The sequence below is a fragment of the Carettochelys insculpta genome, chromosome 9 (genome assembly GCF_033958435.1).
Source record: "Carettochelys insculpta isolate YL-2023 chromosome 9, ASM3395843v1, whole genome shotgun sequence".
NCBI lineage: Eukaryota > Metazoa > Chordata > Testudines > Carettochelyidae > Carettochelys > Carettochelys insculpta.
This window is the reverse complement of record NC_134145.1, coordinates 48033549-48052653: the sequence shown is the minus strand read 5'-3', so window position 1 is coordinate 48052653 and position 19105 is coordinate 48033549. Positions and strand designations below refer to the sequence as shown.

General features: G+C 42.0%; 1 protein-coding gene across 1 annotated transcript; it reads right to left on the bottom strand.

Moving 5' to 3' along the window:
* Positions 1-7939: 7939 nt before the first annotated feature.
* LOC142017489 (complement factor H-related protein 2-like) lies at positions 7940-18527 on the bottom strand. Its single transcript, XM_075002393.1, has 7 exons — positions 18470-18527; positions 17069-17227; positions 15094-15246; positions 13193-13369; positions 12296-12484; positions 10602-10784; positions 7940-8133 (listed from the first exon to the last, which is right to left on the bottom strand). Exons 1-7 carry the CDS (start codon positions 18525-18527, stop codon positions 7940-7942), a joined length of 1113 nt encoding a protein of 370 aa, XP_074858494.1.
* Positions 18528-19105: the final 578 nt, after the last annotated feature.

Here is a 19105-nt window from a genome sequence, read left to right as displayed (position 1 = left end):
GCACTGCATATTCATGACAGGTCCTCATTAGTATCTGCCAAAGTTGCTCATTAGCATGTCCCTTCCGAAAGGTAGGGGCTTGCATAGCCTTGGCCCTCGTGAAAAGCAGGAGTACAAAAGTCCGCTTTAGGAGCCCATAAAGCCAATGGAATGGACCTTGTAGTATGGACTGATTCCTTAGAAATTCAACCTAAATCACCTAAAGTCTACTAATCTTCTAGCATAGACCAGGCCTGACTCATGACCAGACAGGCAACTTTCTGATGTGAAAAACTCCATCAAAGGACATACATACATACACAGCAAGAACAATAGAATTCCCTCCACATGGCCAAGGATATAAAAAGGCCTCTGAAGTTTCCTTTATTTGGTTATGGTCAACCCAGCTCGTCACCTCTGGAGGACCTCTACTATGAAATGATGCTTGAAAGGACTGATGACCTATGCTAACAGAAGCTGAATTTCAAACAGCAAATTATTGCCTCTCTGCTACAAACCTGCACCAAGAACTTTGATACTGGTTTGTGTAATTTGATTCCTTTAACTCTGACCCCTTCTTTATTTCTACATAAACCTTTAGATTCTAGTTTCTAAAGCATTGGCCTGGTGCCCCACATACACGCAGATCAGTCACAAAGCATGTGTGTAGAAATATGGCTTCCTCTGCTTAAACGGGTTAGGCCGAGCATGACCACAAGAAATGAAAACAACATGGTGTGCTGGAAATTTCCAGGAAAATAAGTTTAAAAGTTTACCAGCCAAAAAAACCATTAGCTACAGAAAGTGTAAACAGCTTATGAAAAACTGCATAGATACAGAGTTAGAGTAATTTAGGTTAGTGAATAGGAAGTTAGAATAACTATATACAATGCATAGTTCATCATACACTTCAACAACAAAGTTAAACTATCTGTATAAGCAAATGAGACTTAAGCATTGGGAGGGAATGAGCAAGGTGCCCCTACATCCGTTGCTTGCAGCAACAACTCAAAGAAGCTGAACTGCTCAGACCGGGGGATGCCTCAAAGCATAGGGAAAACAGAGGTCATGACCTACTGCCTAGTGTTGTAAATCTTCATATGGGGGAACTGTATCAGATGCATGCATAAATGTATTATTGCTAGGACTGATTATAAGGCTTGTAATAAAACAGTAGCCCGAATGTTTTTTGGCTCCTTGCACACCAGCCAACTCAAACATATGACCAGGATGTTCTTTATGTATTTTCTCTGCCTGATCTAATTAAATAAATGCAAACAAAAGCCCACACTGACCAACACAGCAAGGTGGTGACTGACACTTCCCATTTTCACACGTCATTGCTTTTACTCCTTGATGTTCAAATTTTCTTTTCATCTCTTCAACAAAAGATATTTCCATTAGCTCTCATGATTCAAATGCTGTCAAATGCAAATGTTCATTGGAAACCAGACCAGCTAGTAGGTAAGAATCTGTAGAATGCTCATGGATTTTAGCTACTCCCAGCATTTAATTAGCATTATAATCATAACACATGGAATCATAAAGAACTGTATTCTATTTAATTAAGTCCAAATGTCATCTTAAAAAAAATCAGCCCTTAGTCATTGTCTGTCTTAGGGAGCAGTTCTTCATCCAGCCCCACAGCAAGAGCATGACACATGAGCACACTGGAATGTAACCTTTCCTGTAACTTTTGTACTAGGCAGAACTACCAATTGCCCAGAGGGCCAGAAAATATGAAGGGGCCCAGAGGCCCGGGCTGCTGCTGCAGTAGCTCTGTCTGTGCTGGGGAAGGCGAATGCCTCTCTGATCACAAGATGTTTTTGATATGCCCCAGGCAGGGTTAGTGGGCCCTTGACCTGCATAGTGCACATCAAACGCATCTTTCAGTCAGGAGAGGCAGCTGTGCTTTTCTCCAGCAAGCAGGTTGAGGAAGGGAGGTGAGGTGTGATGTGACTGTCCTGGGGCTCCTCCTAGAAGGCAGTTCACAGAGCTGGGCTGGCCAAAGGTTTCTGCCACTGTGCAGACCCCAAAGCTCCTTGAAATTGCTGGAAGAGGGCCACAGTTTGGGTGACATAAAGAGCTGACTGCCTTTGACCCCCAACCCTTCCATTTTGCCTGGGCCTCCTCCAGGGACACAGGGCTGGGGTTCCTCTGCCGCCCCCCGCCACCACATTGCCCTAAGGTCCACAATAGCTGTTGGCTCTGCTGATTGCATGTTTTGTGTTAGCGAGGTGTGTGTATTGCTGCCTTTCGTAGAGCTGTGTAAATAAAATCCGCAACCTAACCCTAAGACTTATTTCTTTTACTGGCTTGTAGACTAGAAACCCCTTGATGACATAAAGTATGTGTATAATCATTTCAGGACATGTTTTTTAAGAGGCGGTAACTCTAAATAGAACTGTTCTATTTCTAAATAATGAATGTTGTTTACCAGTAATTGCAGACAAGCCAGTATATCGTGAATTTCTTGGCACCATTGTCCACCTGTATTCTAAACGCCTTGTCTTTCTGTGTATGTGTTAATGTGTGCTACATGTGCACACATGAATACTTGTGTCTATCTGTGGTAGGTGTGGGAGCTTCTACAGATTTAATTATTTAGGTATTCGGGCAACTCCAGTTCTGTGGCTGTGCTCTATGGATTTATATTTGGGTTTCAGGAGAGTGTAGGACCCGTTGTCTCTATAATAATGCATGGTGTTAATTCCTCACATAATATTATAATATCTTCAGTGAACAAATCCCCTGGAGCAGATTGGGATAAGGGGAATGAAAGAATCATAAAATCCTTTGTGAAATGTCATTTTTAAATATTCTTTTTGACTCTTTGCCTGCCAGTTCAGGTGCCCAGTTACAAATAAAACCTGAACACGGCATAATACACCTGTCAAACAATAGCTATGCATGCAGGGGCCTTACAGTAACAATGAGCATGTAGGCAAGGATGGGGAGAGCAGGTGATGGGGAGGGGAGTGGAGTGAGTGGTGGCTGCACTTCAGCAGGGTGTGGACTTTGGGATCGGGCAAGGGTGTTTGTGTTTTTCCAGAATTAACAAGTTGCCAACCTTACCACGGAAGGATTCTTGGAAGCAGCGAACACATTGTTGGCACCAGCCGAAGAGCTGTAGAACCCCCAGATTGTGGAGATGAGGCCCCCCTGGGCCCAAGCAGATACCCAGCCAACCGAAGAGAACCAACACAGAGCATAGCTGTTGAACTGCACAGGCTGAAGAACCCAGTGACCACAAAAGCCCCAGTGGCTGCATGGGGAGACAGGGCAGGAAGCAGCCCAGTGACATGATACATTGGTAGTGTTCTGGAATTGAAAGCTAAATCAGCATGTTTCTGTAGTGGCCCTGCTGAGGGAGTGTAGTCCTTTCTGCCAGGGCCCTGGTCTGGCACTGAGGGAGTAGGCTGAGTCTCAGTCTCACTACCCTGGCCATCACCCCCAGATGGAGCCCCAACCACCTACAGCTGTTAAACCACACCTCTGCGGACTTTGCCGTTAGGCTACAGAGCCTCAGCTGAGAGGGCAGCTATTGACTCCAGGGTTTGGGCCACATCCCCCTGCGGGACAAGTCAGCCATATAGCCTATGGACATAGTGCCACACAGTCCTAAGGAAGAGGGCAGCAGCATATCCTGGCCCAGCTCAGATAGACTGTTCTTTCTCTGTCCCCAGGGCCCACCCTGGCTGAGCTTCATTGTTCTCTCCCCACCTTCTGCGCTTGACCTGCCTCAGCTTCATTTTTCTCTATCTAACCACAAGGCTTGGCCTGGCTCAGCTTGATTGTGATGCACGCCAGGGTGCAGCCCAGCTCAACTAGAATGTTCTCTCTCCACCACCACCACCTCCACCCCCGACCCAGGGCCAAGCCTGGCTCAATTTGACTGTTTCTGTGCTTGGCTCTGCTCTTCATCCCCAGAGCCCATCCCAGCTCAGATACACTAATCTATTCAATATCTTCATCAATGACTTCCATAATGGCATAGACAATACACAAGCAAATTTTGCAGATGACTCCTAGTTGGAGGGGTTGCAAGTGCTTTGGAGGCCAGGATTACAGTACAAACTGGAAGGCATTGGCTGGAAAATAGGGGAAAAGAGGTGGGGTTTGGGGTTATCTTCAAATATGTGTCATATTCCAGTCTTCCCACCCCCACCATATTTTCTTGATTATTAGGAGATGAGTATTACCTTTGAAAAGTCATGGACAACAGGAGAGATTCAAGAAGACTGGAAAAGAACAACATATTACCTTTTATATAAAGGGATATAAGGACAATCCAGCCACTTACAGATTAGCCATCTTAACTTCTGTACCAGGAAAGAAAATGGAACAAATAATAAAGCAGGGGTAGATGCAGTATATCTAGACTTTGTAAGACATATTGGCCCACCCTTCAACAACTTCTGAAGCACCCCAAATAGCTCATTTGTAACCTTCAAGCTCAGAGTGGGTGACGGAGGAGAAGGGGCTTCTCGTGGGAAGAAGCAGGGGGCTGCAGAATTCTCGGGGCCAGGAACTCAGCCATGCGCCTGAGGACTAAGGCCAGGAGCACAACCCAGTGGCCAAAGGACCTGTTGCACTCCTGAGGGGTTGTGCTCCTAGCCCCTGGTTTCAGGGCTCCTCATCCACCTCGTCTCTTCCCTCAAGCACCCTTCACTTGCCCTGTTCAGTTAAAGCTGAGCCTCCTGCTGCAGAAGAGCTAGCATTGACCTTTCCTGGGCCTTGTCTACACTTGGGAAAAACTTCAAAATGGCCATGCTAATGGCCAAATCAGAGAATACTAATGAGTCTCTAAAACAACTATTCAGCGCCTGATTAGCATGCTGTCGGCCGCAACACTTTGGAAGTGCTGCGTTTCACTCACACATGGCTCATCTACAGCTGATAGGAATAAGGGGATTTCAGTGTTTGCAGGGTCCATTTGAAAAGGGCCCCCGTGTAGACAAGCTGCACCCGAGCGAAAGTGTCGCGGTCGCCAGCGTGCTGCTAAGGTGATGAATATTCATTTCAGTGCCTCATTAGTATTCTCTGATTTGGCCATTAGAATGGCCATTTAAAAGTTTTTCCCCAAGTGTAGACATCACCCTGATGTAGCAAATATGCTGGTTTGGGACACGTCAGGACCTGAGGGTGCCAGACATGGGAGGCACAACCGATACTACACACAGGTGTGTTGTGAGTTTGCTGTACGTCCTGTAACTTTTTTTTCTTGGTAGATATTAGCTCAAGCCAAACCACTCAGATTCAGACTCCATGAACATTCAGATCTGGATCAAAATTTATACTCTCCAGCTGGCTTGATCTTGTCAAAGGGTCCAACCAAATCTCTGATCCTGCTTCTCGGAATTCGGATATTTTGGATCCAGACAGTGGTCTTGATGAGAGGTAAATGTAAATTGACGTGGTCAATGAAACTACGCTAATTTTCATCTTCTTATCTTCTTTGGCTCTGGCTTTCCTCATAAAAAGCCATAAAAAATGAACATATACATTCATGAGATTAAAATTTATTCCCATATGAAATACAATATGGAACAATAGCAGCCACAATTATGTCATTTGAAAATAATACATTGTATTTCTAGGTAAAAACTAAAACTGGGCCTTCTATTTCTTGGTAATATATTTGTGAGAACATCCTTTGGTAGATTACCCACCTCAAACACTGAGTTCATGAAATTTGGCTTAAAATCATGATTTTACAAGGATAGCGTGGGATTCTTTTGTGTTAGCCTTTCAGATTTTGATTCTTTCAGAAACACACAGGTTATGTTTTTACTGCCCCATAAGAACTAAAATTCATTTTTCTAAAAATGGAGGTTGAGATTATCATTTATAATTTGACCTGGGGCTTTCAGAACACAAAATATCCTGAGAGTGCGGCACAACTTTAGCAACATCTACATGATGTCGTCACTGTTTGTCAAAGTTCTACTCTTAGTGAGAAGAACCAACTTTCTGAGCCAATAGGCACCACAGTATAGGTATGACAGATGTTTGTGTTTCTTGAATGGAAAGAGATAAGGATGCAAATTCAATGTATATTTGACAGGAAGGATACTCTAGTCATTTGGACTTCCAGTTGATGATTTCTCACATGTAAGGTTTGTTTGTCTGCTTACTTGCCACGTTTGGCATATATAGCTATGCAGTCTGTAGTGGATGGGCCAGTGGGAGTAAGGACAGGTTTTATTTACTTCTGGTGAAAGGAGAATCTGCCCCAAGCAACAGAAGTTTGACAGAATTAGGGTCAGGGTCCACTTCAGAGAGGTCATCACTACTCCTGAGAAATCAGGGCAATCGCTGGTGAAAGCTAAGTAGGGTTTAGAAGATTCCAGTGAATGTATGACAGGACAGAAAACATGTTCTTTAGAGGTGATACTTATGTCTGCTTTGGTTCTTTATAGTAGCAAAAAGTCCTGACAGGATGCTTCTTGCTTACAAAGCTTTTCAATTGTTTTTGTTTTTTTTCTACCTTAGAAATATCAGGCATGTGATTGTAGCCAACCAGGCTCGGGTTCCCCAGAGACGAGGCTGCACTCAGAAGGCGAGTGCTATATTTGGTTTATTGAAAGCATGTGACACCCACGACGGAAGCCCCGGAGACGCCGCAGTCACCAGTGGGGGAAGACCCGACACGTCAGAGCTTCACTCGGGGAGAGGCTCTGTAACAGGCCTCCTAACACGAGCTGATAAAGCTGAGCTCATTAACATAAGATTGCCTAAAATTGCCTATGCATTCCTTATCACTATCTCTACTGGCCTATTGCCAGCGTAGCCTTGGAGTCTTGGCAAGCACGGCTTGTTTCGCAGGTGTTGTGGGGCAGGAGGAGTTGTTTTGCAGCTTTTCACCTTGCACAGCCTACTTTTGGTAGCCTTGAAGGATTGGCAGCATGCTTCTGTATAGGATGCTGCTAAGGTTCACAGAGGGGTCGACCTGCTCTCAGGAGACCTTTACAAAATCTTCTCGCACCCTACAGTGGGCCTCCCTAATTTTACTGGAGAATCACTGTGAGGAATCAGAGCATGTTTAGAGTACACTCTAATACACTTAATTGTAGAGGCATGAGATGACCTTTCATTCAAAATCCCGGTAATTGAAATATTAAACAGTTAACAAAAACAAAACAGTTTTACACTCTGATCAACAATCACATCCCATCTCAATTCCTTAATTTGTACTTAATTTCAGTGATGTCACAATGGCATTCATTCTCCAGTTGTCTTTTTTTTCCAGTCTAGGGCCTTGTCTACACTTATCTTTCCCACTGGTCTAGTTCAGCTATGCAATTGTGTAGCTGGACTTGACATACCTACTGCAGTGTCTTCCATACAGTAAGGTCAACATGGACTGTTCTTCCGTCACCCCTGGATACTATTCTCATTTCACAGGAGTACCCTCTTTGATGGAAGTGCATTTGGAGACTGATTTCTTGCATCTTCAATGATGCAAGTAATCAACACCTGGTGGATTGATCCCTGCTGGGTCGATTTCTGGTGAAGTGTAGACATACCCAAAACAAGGTCTCACTTTCTAGCGCAATATGCAAGAAGGAAAAACCTCCCTCTTTTTAGTTTGCCATTAGACATTATAAACAAGCAAAAAGAGCAGAAACCCCAATTTTGTTTTCTTTGCTAAGAGGCTGCTAAAGTTTTATATTCTTTTCTTTCATTTATTTGAGGATTACTTATGCCCGTCATCATCTTGTCTGTGATTATTTCTGGAAGCATTATTCCTAAAAAGTTGCACGCCCATAAGTGTTGCTGAAGCATTAGTTAAAATAAATTAATTGTTATACCTTTCCTGGAGTGATTGCCATATGGTGGTAATTTTTGTCTGAATGATAAAACCCTGGGAATTCATTTCAGAGAAACAACTAATAGGCAGAATAACAAAGTGCATTTTTAATTTATACATGGTAAACACGCCTTCAGCCACGCTTTTCTAAGAGCATTGGGGATAAGATATTTGGCCAGCAGTGCACTGCACTCTATAATTATCTGAAGATTTTGGAGAGAAATTGGATCTACATTTAAACTCTACAAACTCTCCATGTGACACGTACAGTTTCTGAGTTGAAACCCACTTTAGCTCTATGTTGTGTGATCTCATATCCTCTTGTGTGATGACACAGGGGTCTGCAAGAAAAGAAGAAATATTATTAAAATGTAAAACACATCTAAATAGAAAAATCCGACCTTGAAACTGAAGGTGATCCCATGATCTAATAATTAAAGCCCATTTTGCCCTGTGTAATTCTTACTGAAGCTCATTGACTTCCATATCTGATGTAAATATGATTCCAAGTGTGGAACTTAGTCCTACAAGATAGCAAATAGTTTTGTGTCTCCTCCTGAAAGTCTCCTGCTGGAGATGATTATCTTAAATTAATGGCTAATGTCACTGGTTTTAGACCACTTGTAAGAAAAGCGTAACATTCCTTTTCGTGATGAAGCAGTTACAAAATAAAAGCATGAAACTAATGGAATGTTTCCTACCTACAATGAATTTAGGGCAGGTCTACTCTACAAAAGAAATTCAGCCTAAAATACATAACTCCATCTATGAGAATTACATAGGTGAAGTCAATGTATCATAAGTTGAACTTCCGGCACACCCCTACTGTGAGAGGGTGACAGGACAAACTTTCCCTTTGACTTCCCTTACTCCTTGCAAGGAGTACCAGAGTCAATGTGGCTGTCCTCACAATTCGATTTAGTGTGTTTCTACTAGGCATGCTAAATCGAACCCTGGAAGATCGAGCTCCAGAAGGCCGACCTTCGGATAAGTATAGACATGCCCTTGGTACCTTCACTTAGCATAAAATGGAAATTAGAACCTTTTCCAGTACCATTTAGTTGAAAAAAATAATGTTGACTTCTCTAAACCAAGCTCTGAGGTAGCAGGGTTTTTTTAGGGGCTCTTTAGTGTCCTGTGAGATGTCAAGCCCATTGAACTGGGTTGTGGGCAGGCAGCTACAAGTGCTCTTTCCAGTTAGCGGGTGATTCTGCGATGACTAATCTGAGGTAATTTAGGCAGCCTTTGATGGACAGAGCCATGTGGAATCCCCAGGGAGGCAGAGGAGGTGGTGACAGCAGTTGAGGAGGGGCTGAGGAGAGACATGTTTCGGAAAGAGGAAAAATGAGGGAAGCTGCCAATTTTTAAAAAAGGCAAGTAACTACGGCAATGTTCTTTTTTTCTTGTTTTCTCCTGTATGTGGTGGTTTTGAGAAGACAAACAATGCGAACTTGGAATTACACTGTTCCAAGATGAAGGGCTTGCGCTATTATAGAGGTTCCTCTGTAACCTCAATCATTCCTTTTCCATCCCTTCCCCCACTTCATGCTGATCCACATTTGCCATCCTCCCATGATGGGCTAGCCTCCCCCATCTGTATCTCCAATACAAACCCCTTTCTTGGTCTCCCTTCCATAGCATCTCCTCCCTCATTCCGCCCCCGCCCCCCACACACATTCCACGCCAGTCCCTGACTCTCATCAATATTCTTGTTCAGTGCCTTTTTTGAAAAAAAAAGATGAGCTGGTACGAATCTGGCTCCCCACCTGCCCCCGCCACCCCAGCTAATCCCATGTCTGAAGCTGCCAAATTGCCAATACTGAGTACCGGCAAGTACTGACACAAAACAGCACTGCTCTTGTTCCTGTTGGCTAAGGTAGCATGACAGCTGTCTCAGGTGTCTCCAGACCCTGTCACTTCTTAGCTTTGTGGAAAGTAACTTCTTACGTCCCGATTCCTGATCCTACTACTGTAGGAAATCAATATTTTTTTTGACTCATGGAAAGTGGGGAACTTGGAGCTGCTGAAAACTTCGTAGCTACAGTTTATTCCTTCTGGAGCGCTGTGATTGTAATACTCACACTTCACGACAACCTGAACCTTACTAATTCTGTTAGTGTGAATGTGGCCTCTTATAGGTTCTTTTTTTCCCAACACACTCTTCTGGGGGTTGAGCTTTTAAATATGGTGTGCTATGTCTTCCTTCCTGCTCATTGTAAATGTTCCTAATTCCTTTTACTTGTTCCACTCTAATTCATGAGGCTATGACACATTCTTGCAGGTGTATTTATTTATTTAATTATTTGCTTTGGTCAGCTTGATTCTTCATGCTGCTAGAACTATGACATTGCCTATCAAAATCAAATGTATAGCCAGCTGTGAATGTTAGGCTAGTTAGAGAGGCAGCTTGCTACCTTGATGCTGGATACCTGATTATATAATGTGCTGGCACTTAGCTATGTGTAGGAGGAAATATGATTCGAAACAGATAACATCATTCTGTCCTTTCCTTTCAGCTGGTTTGTTAGTCATAGATCTGGTTTGAAAACTACCATTGGAACATAATGAAATGAAGAATGAGGAGAGAAGTTTGTATACATTTTCATGGAAATATTTTCCCAAACTCTACTTAAATACATCGTTAAATCTACATCAGTCACTTAGAGCTTAAAAAAAAAGTGCAGTGACAACGTTGAAAATAAATCTCCATAAAATTAAAAATAAATGACATCATCATGTGAAGAGATGATGTTTTATAATATTTTGTTATAAACTGAAAACATCTTTAACAAGTGAATATTTCTCTTACCTAAACAAACTGGTGCATTCGTCCAAATTCCATTATAACAGAATGATTTCCGGTCTCCTTCCATTACATAGTAGTGCTGGCATCTGTATTCTACAGAAGAGCCAAATGCATATTCTTTTAGGGAGAAAGTAGTTATGTCTCCATTCTCAATAACAGGTGGACGACCACACTTTTTCTCTGTACCTAAATGAAAATATTGGTAGTTTCAATGCACAAATACAAATCTGTTTGGTTTTGCTATTCTGTATATTGATAGCTGCAGTATTTACTTGTCACAATGCTCTGAAGCTTTGGCTTCTGAGGTCTAAATCAGCTCTCACTGAAATCAATAGTTTAGTCCTGGGCCAAGATTAATACCGGTATACATCTAAACAAGATCCTAAATGTTCCTCTGATACACATTTATGCAACGTTATATGGTCACAACATCCTTTATTTTGGAAATCACAGCATAAGATGCATTGAAAAGACACACACTTTTTCTATGGAATTCAGACCTGGATCATTGAATTAGTTTTGAAATGATTTCCCTCCCTTTCAGACCCCTCTCCCCGCCCTTCTCTTAATTAGATACAGGATGCGCCTCTCTAATCTGGCACCCTCTGCTCCGGCAGCATCCGTGATCCACCATGATTTTAGTTAGTTGTCTGACCACTTATCGTGGGTGTGGCCAGGTTCCTGTGGCGCCATAGATGTTGGTTATAGCCACTAGTACTGGCTTTCAGTGTTCTGTGCTGTTATTTAGCTCTAATTTCATGTACACAGTGTGTTTTTGGTTTAAAAAAAAGAAAAAAAAAAGAGGAGCTGGTACTCAGCCAGTTCCCCTTACCCCTACCAGGGTTCCTGTGTCTGGGTCTGCCAGCGGGGCTTTAGCTCTCAGCCAGTGGGGCTGGCACGGTCCCCCATCACCTGGTTGGGGTTCCCACAGCTGGCGGTCTGGCTCTGAAATTGCTGCAGGACGCAGGGGCAACGGCTCCAGCTCCAGACCCACATTGCCGCAGAGCCAGCAGGGGCTCCAGCAGCCCTGCTAATGGGATCCATCTGGAGCAGGGAGCTCCCCCAGCAACCCCAGCCATGGGAACTCCAGCCTGGAGGGCAGGGGGAACCCTGCAGCCCCGCAGCTGGGTGCCAGCTGGGACACAGAGCCCTGCCAGCAGCCCCAGCTGGGAGATCGCCAGCTAGAGGGGAGCACTGGTGTGGAGGTGCCCGTACTCAGTACCGCCACAAAAAAGCCCTGCCCCTTCATGTATTCTAAGAGCTCAGTATGCAGTGGAAGGGTTGGTAATATTGGCTTCCTGTGGTTTGGCAAATTCTCTGGGTCAGCACTGGTCATGTCCTCAGAGTTCCGAACTAGAGAGGTTCAAGAGGTAAAGCATTTTGTCTCTGTAAGACAAAACAGGTATGTTTCTGAAGGAAGTATGTTCTCTGTCCATGTTTGCGTTTTTCACTCTTTCCCTGCTCTAGCACGAGTGGGGCCAGAAATTTTAAACGTATCTTGTTAATTAAATAGAAAAAAATGAATAGGATGATTTTCTCAAAATCCTGAATTGCCAGTTCCTAAATCAATCTGAACGGAAGGCTGATTTGCTTAAGTCAGCCAAGAACCAACATTAACTCACAACACATAGGCACTCCTCCTCGTTGCTCAAATGTATTTGAGAAAAAAGAACTGATTCAGAACTAAGTCTATTTACCAGATATACAAGTGGGTAGAGCCATGTGCCCATCCACACACTTGATGTGGTAGGGGACTTTAAGGTCAGAATGTTCACCACAAAGAAATTGGGCTGCTCGGTTACTTTGGATCAAGATCGTACGTCTTCGGCCATTAGACAGAAGCAATTTGCTTGTTTCCAGCTGTTTCCTTGTAATAATACATGGTGCTTTAGATAAAAAAGAACAACACAAAAAGTCATTTAAAAGTTTAAATATCTCCCACACAAATGCAATACTGTAGATTCCATACTTCTAGGGTTCCTTTACCTTTTTTGTTTCCAATGTAGAGAATGAACGGGTGTAGCAAATTAAAAAATGGACTACTTTCAGATGTGATTTGTCCTGTTTGTTAGGTCAGGGAACTGAAAATCAGAACACCTCTTTTCTAGTCCTGCAGCTGCTGTTAACTCTCTGTATGGTCTTGGCAATTTTCTGAATTTTGTTGCCACAGTTTCTCCATTTTTGTAACGAAGACAATAACTTGCCATTGTTAAAAATGTTAAAAAAGCTACTGTCATATAAAGTACTGATAATCAAAGCCAATAGGATACTGATTCTAGCTATACAGTCCTACCTGCTAATTTGCCATTTAGTACGTATCAAGTAAACAATTCTGATTATTATTCTGCTCTAACTTAAAAATAAATAGTGTATTATGCTCCAACATGGGTCATTTTGGACTTGATACCAGTGAAAACAATGGACATTTTGCCATTGCATTGTATGTGAGTAGGCTCAGAAACTATGAGAGCAAAGGAAACATTTAATAGCCATCCCTAGAGTAGTAGCCATCATTAAATATTATGAGACAAGAAAAGATAGTTACGCCCCACCAGTTTTTGTCCATTGACTGAAGAACTAAAACATTATCCTACCCAAGCACTTTGGCGGAGCTGTCCATTTTTCTCCACTGCATGTTATCCTTTCAGGTCCTGACAGAGTGTACCCAGGATAGCACCTGTATTGCACACCATCACCTTCCCTATATTCTGCTTTCTCTTCACCGACAATTTCTGCCAAATCAACGTCAGGTGGATGTGGACACTCTTGAACTGCAAAACACACGTGTGTTAATCCATGACTGGAGGTGGTCAATGAGCAACAGAATTGAAGAAGCAATAGTATTGCATTAATTTTTAGCTGTTAAATTCTTTGAAACACTGCTTCTCTCATTCCTTTCTTGTGTTTGAACATTACTTTAATTGATGGCCATCATAAAAGAAGTCCAGTGAATTAATAAAAGTAAACTCATATTGATTCTGTCTGTTATTAGTGTCTTGACCTTAAAGACAATACATCATTAAGGGATAAGAATAGTTGTTGAAGGAGGCCTAAATAACCAGGGTAAGTTAGGGTACGGTGATTTAATTTGCATAACTTTACCCCATTATCTTAGATTATAGCTCGTATTTCTTAAAAGCTTTTCCCACCCTCACACTGTCATTTACTCAGCTATTATTAAACTAAGGTAGAGCTTTGTTGCTGTCTTCAGTGAGTACAGGACCAAGTTCCAAACGAATAGCAGCTGTATTTTAGTTAGGCAGCACACCCTCCTTCCTCTTCATGTTTTGGCATAAACTTTCAGAGACAGTAAATCATCCTCAGAACTAATGTTGATCCAGAACAACTTTCTAGACTCCCTTTTTGTGGGGAGGGAGCAGGATAGCATTTCAGTACTTCTGATACTTGTAAAGCACGTCACAGGGTTTTCAGGCTAAAAGATCAACTATGCTTTTTCAGAAACCCGTTATCACACCCTTGTTAATTCCAGATTCTTTCTGGCCTCAGTTTATCAAAAAGGCAAGTATAAACCTATCAGTCTACTTCTCAAGTATGGAGTAGTGTCAGTGAGAGGATATCAACATGTGCGGTGGTGTGGCTTGTCCATTTGTGAAGGAATGTCTTGCAAAGCACTGGTTAGCAGATGTCACAAAATCACAGAAAAATTACCTGCAGAGGCAGCACAAGCAGCAGACTGATATTTAGCTAAACAATGAAGAATAGCTATGCAGTAAGAAATACCTTATTGTTATAATCTATTCTTTCTGTTGAAATTGTGTGTATTGGCACTTAAAAAAAGTAATAAGCATCTGCTCTTCCCTTATTTTAGGTACTGCGAGAAATTTTACTTTGTTCTGTATAACCAAACTGGAGAGTTGGCATCTGTTCTAACAATGCAATATATACCACCTTATTTATAGAGCTGATTGATTATTAAAATACTTAGTGGTTTTTCAAATCAACACAATGGCTATGTCTACACTACAGCCATCCTTCAAAAGAAGCTGTCCTGGAAGATCTCTTCTGAAAAAACTGCTTTCAAAGGAGCACATTCACACACAGAAAGTGGATCAAAAATCAATCTGCTCTTTCGAAAAAGAGCAGCCACACGGCCCCCTCTCTTTTGAAAGACCGGGCCAGGGATCAAAAAAATCCAGCAGCACAAGGACCTCTCTTTTAAAAAAGGGCCCCTGGGGCATCTACACATATTTTTTTCCAAAAGAATTTTTCAGCAAAAGGCATTCTGCCTCATCTGGGAGAAGAAGAGGGCTGTCGGAAAGAGAGCTGCATTCGTCCGATTTAATTTTGAAAGAATGCATTTTGTGTGTAGATTCTCCCCAGCTTTGTTTGTTTTATTTTGTTTGTTTCTTTTTTCTTTTTTTTTTGTGTTTGTTTCTTTTGAAAAAGGCCTGGCTTTTTTGGAACTTACTTGCTAGTGTAGATGCAGCCAATGTGTTTGAGGGGGAGGCAGGGAAGCTAGTGGAAGCTTTCTTACCAATACATTTAGGTACTGGAGACCAGCCTTCAGAGGTACAGGTAGTTTCATTAATTCCCCCTTCAGACTTATATCCATGATTACACTGAAAGATTGTTTTTTGTTTATCTTCATCCATTATTTTCCCATTTGCTATCCTTCCGCACTGTATTGCTGAACAAAATCAGAACAACACCACCACAAATAAGATTGTAGATAATATACAGGAATACATGGTATTGTGTAAGTCATATTGTACCACCATAGTAGCTAGCACTGGTGCCTGTGGCAGGAAGGGAGACAGGGGGGACTGATGCTTGTGCCAGTCACCCCGTGCCCCACCTTCCACAGGCATCAATCACCCTTGTCCTCTCTCCTGACATTGTGGGATGCTGACTGACTGTGTCCTTCTAGCCATCACTGAGGTGGAACTTGCAGGCTATACATTCTTATGGCAAGAGATATCAGAGGCTGCCAGCAAATCTTTTCTTACATGTTATTTTGCTCTTAGCTTGTGAGCATTGTGCAGTCTTTGAAGAGACTATGTAATTCTTACTTTTTGTGATAATGGTCATTTGGTGAGAGAAGAGTAGAAAACAGTAAAGAGTTTGCCTTTCCACCTTAATATCTGCAGTTACAGCTGATCCATGGTGCAGAGTTGCTTCACGGGGATTTGGCATTGGTATATTGCTGAGATGTCTGAAAGAGGGGATAGACTGAGTACCTCTTGTAGACAATAGAGTTTTGTAATAATATCCTGTGATAGATATGTCATACCCATCACCCCAGATGAGGTCTCAGTGCCTCTGGGTAGAACATATACATGGGAGATTACATGAATAGAGTTTAATAATTAATTAAGGAACTATAACTCTGCTGGCCCTCCTTCTGTGGTGAGCACGAAGGAAAGGTTTCTTGGTTGAGATTCATCAGGCAGACTGAATCTGTACGTGATGCCAAGGCAGAAAGAGATCAGAAGGATCCCTGAGATTCCATATGAGCACACTGTTGCTCCGAGGAATAACTAGAAAGCAGGTTGGGATGTGAAGGAGATAGCATAAAGAACTAAAGATTTGTACTACGAGGAGTTGTTGTTGTAATTTGATTGTACACCTTACAAAACCAATTCTATCCTTCTGCCTATGTGAAGCAATTATGTAGTCCTGGGGGACAGGGAGTGAAAGAGTGAATGGGCAAGGAATGTGAGTGTTTGAAGAGAGAGAAAAACTGAAAGGTTGTCTCAGTGTCTAGATGACCAAAGTGGGAATTAAAGAGTTGAGAGCACCAAGACACTATCTAATAGGCCCTCGGGAAAAGGGAAACCGTGCAGGACAGATAGATGGGCTTGGAATTAAAGGGCAGGCACCCCCAACTAAAGAAAGATAACACAATTCGAAACAACACAAGAGAAAAGGCACCAACACGTTGACAATGAAATACAACTTCCAGATAAACAGATGTTACATGAAGTGGTTATAACTGATTAAGAGGTGATGAAGCACAACTCATAGAACTGAATGGAAGAAAACTCCTATAAAAGATGGGGTGTCTTGCATGAATCTCCAGATCTTGTCCTGTCAAGCCTAGAGAACCAGCCCGACTCCCCATTTCCTCACATTGAATCACCAGTCCAATGACCAGATATGAGCAACAGAGTGGTAACTATAACATCAACGAGGTGGTTTGAATATTTGTCCGTGTGTGCGTGTGCACGTGTGCGTATAGTACAGTATATGCAGACGCTAGATAATGTTACATTGTCAATAAATGTGATGTTTTGCCTTATCCCCCCAAAGAAGATCCGGTCTGATTATTTGAGGTTTTACACTCTTGTAACTGCTGTCTTCCAAAACTGGGGTACATAAAGTAAGTAAATAAGCAGCACACAGCCAAAGGACAGTGGTTAAATGTAGTACATCCTGTGCTATTAAACTGCGATGTATCTCTCTTTGAAGGACAATAAAGAGAAAATTAACCTTATTTAAAGCTCACTTACGAATGCATCTGGGCACAGGAGACCATCCTGAAGCAGTACACTCAATTCTGTTGTCATTTTCCGCTATATAGCCAGCATTACATTCAAATACTCTGTTTCTTTTCTGGAAGAATAAAGGTGGCTTTATTCTCCCATTTGCTATGTTACCACATGAAGTAGCTGAAAGCAAAGTAAATTTGTAAAGTCAGACATATCATATGTAACCCAAAAATCTCTGACCTTAGATGTTGTGGCTATTATTTAGCACAGTATAACACATTTAAAAGAGAATGAAAAGCAATTAAAACTTAGTTGAAGCCATTTGGAAAAGCTGAGGCACCTTTTCTGAGTGAACTGAAATGAAAACTCTCCTTGTAAAGGCAACACTGCAATTACTGACAAGAGCTAATTAAAATATCAAAATAGGTAAAGCAACTTATAGTAGTTGAAGGCTTCTTTTAATTGAGCTGTCACCATTGCTAATTCAGCCTGCCTGCTGCCCTGGTTTTCCCAAAAAGCATTAATACAAATATGGTTAGGCAGCATAGAACACATAGGCAAGTGCACCTATGTGACAGAAGAGAACCTGCTCTAGGAACCTGAGTAGATAATGGATTTTTCATATTGTTGACACAAAGAAAAAAAGGCAGAAAAAGTTCTAGATTGAGTCAAACATATGTTTGGCTTTTTAAAAAAATGTATTTGGTGCAAATTTTGAGTCAAAATTGGGGTGTACAAAATGTTTGCTTTTTATTTTCAGCAGTTTGAAACACTTACTTTTTAAAATGTCAGGAAATATTAAAACAAGATTTTGGTTTCTTTAGAGCAAAAAATTTAAAAAATGCAAAAGAAGATGTTCTGAGTTTTAGAGATTTCTAAGGTATTTTTACAGAGTCAAGTTGGCAAAATCAATACAAATTTGTGAGATGTCTGAGCTGCCAAATCTGCATTTTTCATTGAAAAATGTTTTGGTTGAATAAAGCTACCCAGCTCTAATGAATAGAACTCACCTGTGACTGGTGGAGTTGGGTGAGGTGAGCATCTCAAGACCACGTCCCCAGTGACCTGGTAGTATTCAGTCAATATGAAATATTATGCAAAAGGGACAGCAATGCTGAAGACAATTGTGTATTGCTGGCCTGTTCAGCTAGTCTAAACTAGCTAGCAGCTAAATGTGGGAAGGAAGATTTTTATGCATAACTGTTACAAAATGAGAGTTACTCCATTATCATCTTCAGAACAGGCTCTGCCCCTGAAGCAGTGGTGCTGATTTACCTTACCCCTCAGTTGCACTATCAAGTCACCAGTAGCTTTTCCTATCTCGACAGACCAAGTTGGTGGTATGTGCACTAAGTCTTTTCCTTCGAAATATCCCTTTACCTTTTTGTAAGAATATCTTTTGCTTGTACCTTAATGTCTTACCTAATGCCATGTCACACGCCCATACTACCAGAATGGCAATATATCCAGGCTGAGTCATCTCCGTCCTTCGAAAGCTAGGCCCGCAGTTCAAAGTGCTGGTGTAGTCTAGCACTATGCCCTGAACTCTGTCCCTATCAATGTCTTTTAAAGGCTGAATGAACACTCCACACTCTGTCAATATTGCAGCAGAAATGTATGCAAATTTTAATTTAAACGTGCATTCTAGTTATTCAGAAAAATCAATTTTTTCCAGTAATTCCCCTCCCACCTGTTTTCTTGAACAAGTGAGCCAACTGACTCCCATCCAGCTCTATGGGCTCCAGGCCAGTGAGGCTCCTGGGAGCTAGGCCAGGGTTTAAAACAAAACATTTTGGTTTCTGAACAAGACTGATCACAACTATGGTGAAGACAATGGCAGAGTCCATTCTCTTATCAGTTGAAGTCAATGGGAATTTTCCTGCTGACTTTAATTGGCTTTGGATCATGCCAACTAAAAAGAGAGAAACTCAGTGTGGAATGGAAGGAAGCACTTACAATAATTTGAACGGTATTCTTTGTAAAGCTCACTTAAGGCTCTCTCTCTGTGCCTCGATAAACATAGGAAGGTGGTAGAAGAGATGGATACTTAGTCTCCGA

Bases quoted from the DNA above. Each gene is read 5' to 3' on its own strand.
- LOC142017489 (XM_075002393.1), bottom strand. From the start codon at position 18,527: ATGACTCAGCCTGGATATATTGCCATTCTGGTAGTATGGGCGTGTGAC. The intron at 13,370-15,093 runs GTAAGAAAGCTT...TGTGTTTTGCAG, and splicing joins TCCAGTACCTAAATGTATTG to TTCAAGAGTGTCCACATCCA. The intron at 8,134-10,601 runs GTAAGAGAAATA...CTTTTCTTGCAG, and splicing joins GAATGCACCAGTTTGTTTAG to ACCCCTGTGTCATCACACAA.